Consider the following 9943-nt stretch of genomic DNA (forward strand, 5'->3'; position numbering starts at 1 on the left):
GGAGGACCCTTAAAATTTTCGTCAGAGGTGTATTAAAAATATTTGTATCAGACGTAAGTTCATTACAGATTTCCGTAAGCTTATTTTATAGCTGCAATATTGATGAAACCCTCTCCGATTTTTTATCTGACAATAAATAAAAGTAAAATAAGAGAGGGCTATATAATTGCATACATTATCATGTATGACACAAATAGGTAAAAAGGTAAATTGCTTGTAGAAATAACAGACAAGTACTATTCGATGAGGCCTTGGGAAACTGGAAGAATGTTTTCAATATTTAGAGCAATTCTCTCTCTCTCTCTCTCTCTCGATCGATCGAGGCAAGTGAAGAGACGATATCAGTAGTAAATTTCATGAAAAATTTAATGGTACTAATTGCTTTTACAGAATTTGCGTAAAAATAAGGTAAATCAGTCGAAAACTAGCGCACGTTTTTCTGCGCAATAAATATACAATTTTTTCAATGGGTGGCCCTGTAGCTCTCCGGTCTGTCAATATTTTTTCCCCGGAAAGCTACAGTTCTGCAGCTACCTCTAACCCACTCTTTCTCCTTAACTCTTCTCACTGTATACATTGTATCAAATTGTGTTAAAATTTTAGTGATTTGGAAAATGATAAATTTAGTGCTTCTCAGTAAAGGCACCTACTAATACTGACATAATTTTTACACTATACACAATCTTTACCTTTCCTTATTCCTATTTTATACTACTAGGTGGCATCCACACACAGCATATTTCCTGTTGTTGCACCACCAATATTTCCAAATTTTGTAAGAGCCATCTAATCTTCCTTGCAACACCTTGGCTTGACTTACTTATGTAGATGAGTGTGTGAGTAATTGAGAATTTTTTTTCAGCGTTTGAATTTTAGTGTTCATTGTACCTATGTTTTGGTATTACCTGAAAAGTGTATGTTTCATTTTTATCTTTGAGGACAAAGATTTCTCAGATCAAGAAGGAATTATCATAGTGTCATTTTGACCCTCAAATAAATTTTTCTATTTTTGACCCTTACCTTATAATTTATTATAGGTTCCACATAATTTATTATATCTTTAATTTTGAAAACTTATATTTTATATTTATTTACTTTAATCAATTTTACATAAGATTTATTTAAATAAATAACTTGAGGCTATCTGTCGATAATTCACAAGCACAGTTCAATTTGTGCCATCCGAGCTTATTAAATATATGCTTCGAAGACATCCGCTGTTTTTATAATTACGTATAGTATAATAGATTTTTAGTAAAGCTGGACTAGGTGTGTAAGCTTTGATAGCCACCCCCCCCCCCGTAACCGGAAGTCATGATCTTGTGTGGTGTTGACCGGAAATTGTTGATATAAACAATGACCTGTGATTTTCTATTTTTGGTCTGTTGTTTTCAATCCCCTCTCATAGCCAAGCATAACTATTGTAAGCTAATTCTCCCCTTTTAAGATTAATATATATTTCATTTTGATTTTATTCATTTATTTTCATGATAAAGATTTATAGTAGACATGTTATTGTACCTGATATGAATTGTGTGATTATATAATGGTGTTTTTAATTAACACATGAACTTTTCTGTGACATCATTATGCACATTCATTTTAAATATGCAGTGTACCATTGTTTTATATCTTTTATTGTGTTTATGATAATTATTGATTACACACTTTTGCGACGGACTCCGAATAATAAAGAAGTGAATTTTATATTGTCTCCTGTCATGTATTTCAGGTTGAATATTATTAGTTATCACCAGAGCCCCAATCACACGGTGATAAGTTGGTGCAGAGATCCGAAAAATCCCGGATGAAAGCAAACAGACCACTGAACTACAACCTGAGGAATAGGACTCCCAGCTTCCTAACCTCACCAGAGGATACAGAGACAGGACAACACTCCCAGTCCAGTACCGCTGAGTCCCAGCAGCAACCAACGTTGGACAACGCTGCTGGCCATCAAGAAACTGGGGCAGACCATCCTCTTGTGGAAACAGAGGAACAAATTTACTTGAGTGAAACCAGCTTATCAGCTGAGGACGTGCAGGTTTATTTTAACGAGCCTGCAATAACCAAAGAAGCAGAGCCACAAACAGAGGATCGTGAAAACATCGCAGCTGAGGATACAGAGCATCAACACATTGATTCTTGAGACGCAGAGAGAACCGAAGATCAGCAGTTTTCTGATCAACTTTATATCAGTGATAGCATTCCACCTAACAAACATGGCTACTATTGCCCAATTATCAAAATTTAATGGCACTGAATCACCATGTATTGGGTTATCCAAGCTCAGTGCGTGGCAGAAGTTCCATAGGATCACTGACAATGCTGTTCTTGACTATATTCCTTGTCTTCTAGATGGCAGCGGTGGAACATGGTTTCAGACCATCAACCCAGGACAGTTTCAAAACTTACAAGGGTTCAAGGATCGTTTTAAGTGAAAGATTTAAACCATCTGCGCAAAAGACTGCCATGCTTAGTATAAAACAAAAACCCAATAAAACATGTGAACAATACTAGATCCAGTCTTTTTAATCCATTCCACCTCCAACCCACTCTTTCTTCTTAACCCTTCTCACTGTGTACATTGTATCAAATTGTGTTTTAAAGTTTAATGATTTGCGAAATTATTAATTTAGTGCTTCTCAGTAAAGGCACCTACTAATACTGACATAATTTTTACACTATACACAATCTTTACCTTTCCTTATTCCTATTTTATACTACTAGGTGGCATCCACACACAGCATATTTCCTGTTGTCGCACCACCAATATTTCCAAATTTTGTAAGAGCCATCTAATCTTCCTTGCAACACCTTGGCTTGACTTACTTATGTAGATGAGTGTGTGAGTAATTGAGAATTTTTTTTCAGCGTTTGAATTTTAGTGTTCATTGTACCTATGTTTTGGTATGTGCATTCTTATTTTAATTGCACTATTGTATTAACTTCTGTTGTACATATTACTTCATTTTTTTTCTCAAATTTTTTTTTCTCATTACCTGAAAAGTGTTTATTTCATTTTTATCTTTGAGGACAAAGATTTCTCAGACCAAGAAGGAATTATCATAGTGTCATTTTGACCCTCAAATAAATTTTTCTATTTTTGACCCTTACCTTATAATTTATTATAGGTTCCACATAATTTATTGTATCTTTAATTTTGAAAACTTATATTTTATATTTATTTACTTTAATCAATTTTACATAAGATTTATTTAAATAAATAACTTGAGGCTATCTGTCGATAATTCACAAGCACAGTTCAATTTGTGCCATCCGAGCTTATTAAATATATGCTTCGAAGACATCCGCTGTTTTTATAATTACGTATAGTTTATTAGATTTTTAGTAAAGCTGGACTAGGTGTGTAAGCTTTGATAGCCACCCCCCCCCCCCCGTAACCGGAAGTCATGATCTTGTCTGGTGTTGACCGCAAATTGTTGATATAAACAATGACCTGTGATTTTCTATTTTTGGTCTGTTGCTTTCAATCCCCTCTCATAGCCAAGCATAACTATTGTAAGCTAATTCTCCCCTTTTAAGATTAATATTTTATTTTGATTTTATTCATTTATTTTCATGATAAAGATATATAGTAGACATGTTATTGTACCTGATATGAATTGTGTGATTATATAATGGTGTTTTTAATTAACACATGAACTTTTCTGTGACATCATTATGCACATTCATTTTAAATATGCAGTGTACCATTGTTTTATATCTTTTATTGTGTTTAAAATAATTATTGATTACACACTTTTGCGACGGACTCTGAATAATAAAGAATATATTTTATATTGTCTCCTGTCATGTATATCAGGTTGAATATTATTAGTTATCACCAGAGCCCCAATCACACAGTGATAAGTTGGTGCAGAGATCCGAAAAATCCCGGATGAAAGCAAACAGACCACTGAACTACAACCTGAGGAATAGGACTCCGAGCTTCCTAACCTCACCAGAGGATACAGAGACAGGACAACACTCCCAGTATAATACCGCTGAGTCGCAGCAGCAACCAACGTTGGACAACGCTGCTGGCCATCAAGAAACTGGGGCAGACCATCCTCTTGTGGAAACAGAGGAACAAATTTACTTGAGTGAAACCAGCTTATCAGCTGAGGACGTGCAGGTTCATTTTAACAAGCCTGCAATCACCAAAGAAGCAGAGCCACAAACAGAGGATCGTGAAAACATCGCAGCTGAGGATACAGAGCATCAACACATTGATTCTCGAGACGCAGAGAGAACCGAAGATCAGCAGTTTTCTGAACAACTTTATATCAGTGATAGCATTCCATCAGATTCAATTAACCTAACAAACATGGCTACTATTGCCCAATTATCAAAATTTAATGGCACTGAATCACCATGTATTGGGTTATCCAAGCTCAGTGCGTGGCAGAAGTTCCATAGGATCACTGACAATGCTGTTCTTGACTATATTCCTTGTCTTCTAGATGGCAGCGGTGGAACATGGTTTCAGACCATCAACCCAGGACAGTTTCAAAACTTACAAGGGTTCAAGGATCGTTTTAATTGAAAGATTTTAACCATCTGCGCAAAAGACTGCCATGCTTAGTATAAAACAAAAACCCAATAAAACATGTGAACAGTACTAGATCCAGTCTTTTTAATCCATTCCACCTCCAACCCACTCTTTCTTCTTAACCCTTCTCACTGTGTACATTGTATCAAATTGTGTTTTAAAGTTTAATGATTTGCGAAATTATTAATTTAGTGCTTCTCAGTAAAGGCACCTACTAATACTGACATAATTTTTACACTATACACAATCTTTACCTTTCCTTATCCCTATTTTATACTACTAGGTGGCATCCACACACAGCATATTTCCTGTTGTCGCACCACCAATATTTCTAAATTTTGTAAGAGCCATCTAATCTTCCTTGCAACACCTTGGCTTGACTTACTTATGTAGATGAGTGTGTGAGTAATTGAGTATTTTTTTTCAGCGTTTGAATTTTAGTGTTCATTGTACCTATGTTTTGGTATGTGCATTCTTATTTTTATTGCACTATTGTATTAACTTCTGTTGTTCATATTACTTTTGTTTTCTTTTGCTCAAATTTTTTTCTCCTTACCTGAAAAGTGTATGTTTCATTTTTATATTTCTCAGACCAAGAAGGAATTATCATAGTGTCATTTTGACCCTCAAATAAATTTTTCTATTTTTGACCCTTACCTTATAATTTATTATAAGTTCCACATAATTTATTATATCTTTAATTTTGAAAACTTATATTTTTATATTTATTTAATTTAATCAATTTTACATAAGATATACTAAGATAAATAAGTTGAGGCAATCAGTCGATAATTCACACGCACAGTTGTTAATTTAATTAGTGCCATCCTACGCTTCGAAGACATCCGCTGTTTTTATAATTACGCATAGTTTATTAGATTTTTAGTAAAGCTGGACTAGGTGTGTAAGCTTTGATAGCCACCCCCCCCCCCCCCCGTTACCGGAAGTCATGATCTTGTGTGGTGTTGACCGCAAATTGTTGATGTAAACAATAACCTGTGATTTTCTATTTTTGGTCTGTTGCTTTCAATCCCCTCTCATACCCAAGCATAGCTATTGTAAGCTAATTCTCCCCTTTTAAGATTAATATTTCATTTTGACTTTATTCATTTATTTTCATGATAAAGATTTATAGTAGACATGTTATTGTACCTGATATGAATTGTGTGATTATATAATGGTGTTTTTAATTAACACATGAACTTTTCTGTGACATCATTATGCACATTCATTTTAAAAATGCAGTGTACCATTGTTTTATATCTTTTATTGTGTTTAAAATAATTATTGATTACACACTTTTGCGACGGACTCCAAATAATAAAGAAGTGAATTTTATATTGTCTCTTGTCCTGTACTTCAGGTTGAATATTATTAGTTATCACCAGAGCCCCAATCACACAGTGATAAGTTGGTGCAGAGATCCGAAAAATCCCGGATGAAAGCAAACAGACCACTGAACTACAACCTGAGGAATAGGACTCCCAGCTTCCTAACCTCACCAGAGGATACAGAGACAGGACAACACTCCCAGTCCAGTACCGCTGAGTCCCAGCAGCAACCAACGTTGGACAACGCTGCTGGCCATCAAGAAACTGGGGCAGACCATCCTCTTGTGGAAACAGAGGAACATATTCACTTGAGTGAAACCAACTTACCAGCTGAGGACGTGCAGGTTCATTTTAACGAGCCTGCAATTACCAAAGAAGCAGGCCAACAAACAGAGGACCGTGAAAACATATCGCAGCTGAGGATACAGAGCATCAACACATTGATTCTCGAAACGCAGAGAGAACCGAAGATCAGCAGTTTTCTGAACAACTTTATATTAGTGATAGCATTCCATCAGATTCAATTAACCTAACAAACATGGCTACTATTGCCCAATTATCAAAATTTAATGCCACTGAATCACCATGTATTTGGTTATCCAAGCTCAGTGCGTGGCAGAAGTTCCATAGGATTACTGACAATGCTGTTCTTGACTATATTCCTTGTCTTCTAGATGGCAGTGCTGGAACATGGTTTCAGACCATCAACCCAGGACAGTTTCAAAACTTGCAAGGGTTCAAGGATCTTTTAAGTGAAAGATTTAAACCATTTGCGCACAAGACTGCCATGCTTAGTATAAAACAAGAACCCAATGAAAAATGAGAACACCTTTTAATCCATTCCACCTCTTTTTCTCCTTAACCCTTCTCATTGTGTACATTGTATCAAATTGTGTTAAAATTTTAATGATTTGCGAAATTATTAATTTAGTGCTTCTCAGTAAAGGCACCTACTAATACTGACATAATTTTACACTGTACACAATCTTTACCTTTCCTTATCCCTACTTTATACTACTATGTGGCATCCATACACAGCATATTTCCTGTTGTCGCACCACCAATATTTCCAAATTTTGTAAGAGCCATCTAATATTCCTTGCAACATCTTGGCATGACTTGTGAGTAATTGAGAAATTTTTTTCAGCGTTTGAATTTTAGTGTTCATTGTACCTATGTTTTGGTATGTGCATTCTTATTTTTATTGCACTATTGTATTAACTTCTGTTGTACATATTACTTCATTTGTTTTTTTCTCATTACCTGAAAAGTGTATGTGTCATTTTTATCTTTGAGGACAAAGATTTTTCTGACCAAGAGGGAATTATCATAGTGTCATTTTGACCCTCAAATATATTTTTTTCTATTTTTGACCATTTCCTTATAATTTATTATAAGTTGCACATAATTTATTTTATCTTTAATTTTGAAAACGTATATTTTATATTTATTTACTTTAATCAATTTTACATAAAATTTACTTAGACAAATAACTTGAGGCCATCAGTCGATAATTCACACGCACAGTTGTTTAATCAATTTGTGCCATTCGAGCTAATTAGATATATGCTTCGAAGACATCCGCTGTTTTTATAATTGCGTAACCGGAAGTCATGATCTTGTGTGGTGTTGACCGGAAATTGTTGATGTAAACAATAACATGTTATTTTCATTTTTTGGTTTGTTGCCTTCAATTCCCTCTCATAGCCAAGCATAACTATTGTAAGCTAATTCTCCCCTTTTAAGATTAATATTTCATTTTGTATAAGTAGTGTTTATAATAATTATTGATTACACACTTTTGCGACGGACTCCGAATAATAAAGAAGTGAATTTTATATTGTCTCCTGTCCTGTATTTCAGGTTGAATATTATTAGTTATTACCAGAGCCCCAACTACACGGTGATACCTGCAAGAATCACCAAAATATTTTCACGCCTTAAATTGAGGTTATGGAGTCTTTACAAGTTAATTCTTAATCGGAAGCGTATTGAAGGGATTTGTTGTTTTTCGCCAACAGTTTGTAAATCCACGTCATCATATAAATGAATTCATCTCGAGATAAACAGCAAACGTAAGAGCACGTTCAATTTGATTGGTAAACGATATTTGACATAGTATTAGTATCGCCGAGCAGGTGTCTGTCATATATATATTCTAGCCAAGTGTAGATGAGTTGAACATTTTGTGTGCAAAAAGAACTTCAAGTTTGTCTATTGGGTGACTGCGTAAAAGCAGAGAGCGTTAAATTTCGCATTCTGCTAGAGTCCCTTAGACAGGCTCCTATACCCAGGAATTTCAACTGCAATCGCTTCTACGGTATTTTAGGGTAAGTAGAGATTTATGAAAGATTTTAGTTGTCACTAAATATCATTTTGGACAAGAGGTAATTTGGGTTAAATTTTTGAAAAGGTAGTTTATTCATTTATTTTTAAAAGTTCCTTGAAACGGGGATGTAATGAGCGGGGTTAAGCAAACAGTTAGTTCCCTAAATATAGCTACCGTTACGAATTGTTTAATTCAAATAGTAAATTGTTTCTATGAACCTCCAACATTTTCTATAGATAGATTTTTCTCCATTTTGTTTTATCTGCAATGTTTATATTCCTACAAGAGTTGTGATTTAGGTTTCATATTAAATATAATATTTTTATTTTAATAACTAGCTGTGAAATTACATGGATCGAAATCGTGATTTTAAGAGCTCCTTGCTATTTTTTGGGGGGGGGGGGGGGCGCATATGAAAAGATCTGTTGTAAGGCATATTGTAGTAGTTGCAATATTAGTCGAATCTTAAGCTTTTTAAAATTTACTCTCTGTTGATGAGAGATTACATATTCGTACATGTACTACACGCGAGCTTTTGAGAAGATTTTTAATCAATTATATTATTCAGAATAAACTGACATTATGAGATATCTATGAATTTCTAAACGTTATGTACGCCTATATTTGCAATGCTAATTTGTATGCCCTCCCACCCAAATGAAGAGTCATGATGTTTTTGATATCTTTGTCGATAAGTCTTTCTGTTGTCAACTTCTTTAATGATTGACTATAAAACTTGAACCTTAGAGAGAAAAGTTTTCTGTATTGCAATATTATTTAACCTCAAGTACCGTTTCAAGAATTAAGAGGCAAAAGACACTGCATCCACCTGTTTATTAATCCGTGATTTAATTGCTTTATAGCTTTAAAACTCTAACGGAATTTGCATAATTTATCTTCAATATATGTATCGAATAAATTAGTATTTTCCTATATTGATGGGAAGTATGAATTAATATTATTGTATTGAACTTTTATCTGTGCTTTTTATTCTTGTGTGTTAAGTCACAAATTTGCAATATTTGGGGGCATAAATATAAACAAAGACATCTTATATTGGAAATCCTTTTATAACACAATTTTATATAACTTTAAATACCTAAGCGTATTAGAAGTACATGTACGCATTCTATTATTTATGAAAAACACCAACCTTTCATTTCCGCATTGTCGGAAAACCACTGCCAGTCGCTCATTCTATTATTACGTATTCAAGACTGACCATCGGTTTTCTACAACGCATTTCCAGGTTCTATTTATCAATTTACATATTGTTTTGATTTGCTTGATTTTCTTGTCTGTTATTTAATTGAATAAATGTATTTGTCTGTGCGCGCACGTACATACGTGTGCATTATCATCCCACCCCCACCTTAAAAAAAACCCTACATATTTGGAGGGTACATATACTGGTGTTTGAGATTGCCAAAAATCACTATTTAAAGTTTGAGATAGATTCCTCGAATTATATATAAAAAAGTACTAAATATGTCTCTAATCGGAAAAAGCACCAGATAACTTTAAGCTTTGAGATTATCATGTTTTGTAGGAGTGATAATGAATTTGTTGTTCCATGGAATGATTCACAGGCTATGATTTAAAATGCCATATCCGTTTTTTTGTACGAATTTCATGAAGCCATTCGGCAACACTAGTGACGCAAGTTTTATATGTATTTTTTTGTATTATCACAATCTAACCGAACAGATTTGATTGTAATTGTCAACG

General features: G+C 34.2%; 2 protein-coding genes and 1 pseudogene across 2 annotated transcripts; all 3 read left to right on the forward strand.

The window, feature by feature from the left end:
• The first annotated feature begins 407 nt into the window (after positions 1-407).
• LOC128190712 (uncharacterized) lies at positions 408-2193 on the forward strand. Its single transcript, XM_052862853.1, has 2 exons — positions 408-1423; positions 1733-2193. The coding sequence occupies exon 2, from the start codon at positions 1808-1810 to the stop codon at positions 2147-2149; it is 342 nt and encodes a 113-aa protein (XP_052718813.1). The 5' UTR covers positions 408-1423; positions 1733-1807; the 3' UTR covers positions 2150-2193.
• Positions 2194-3901: 1708 nt separating this feature from the next.
• Positions 3902-4596, forward strand: LOC128186758 (uncharacterized). Its single transcript, XM_052856646.1, has one exon. The coding sequence runs from the start codon at positions 3902-3904 to the stop codon at positions 4547-4549; it is 648 nt and encodes a 215-aa protein (XP_052712606.1). The 3' UTR covers positions 4550-4596.
• Positions 4597-5293: 697 nt separating this feature from the next.
• On the forward strand, positions 5294-7706 carry LOC128190137 (uncharacterized; annotated as a pseudogene).
• Positions 7707-9943: the final 2237 nt, after the last annotated feature.

The sequence above is a fragment of the Crassostrea angulata genome, chromosome 6 (genome assembly GCF_025612915.1).
Source record: "Crassostrea angulata isolate pt1a10 chromosome 6, ASM2561291v2, whole genome shotgun sequence".
NCBI lineage: Eukaryota > Metazoa > Mollusca > Bivalvia > Ostreida > Ostreidae > Magallana > Magallana angulata.

What these genes read in the sequence shown, in the direction of transcription:
- LOC128186758 (XM_052856646.1), top strand. Translation starts at nt 3,902, where the DNA reads ATGAAAGCAAACAGACCACTGAACTACAACCTGAGGAATAGGACTCCG.
- LOC128190712 (XM_052862853.1), top strand. Translation starts at nt 1,808, where the DNA reads ATGAAAGCAAACAGACCACTGAACTACAACCTGAGGAATAGGACTCCC.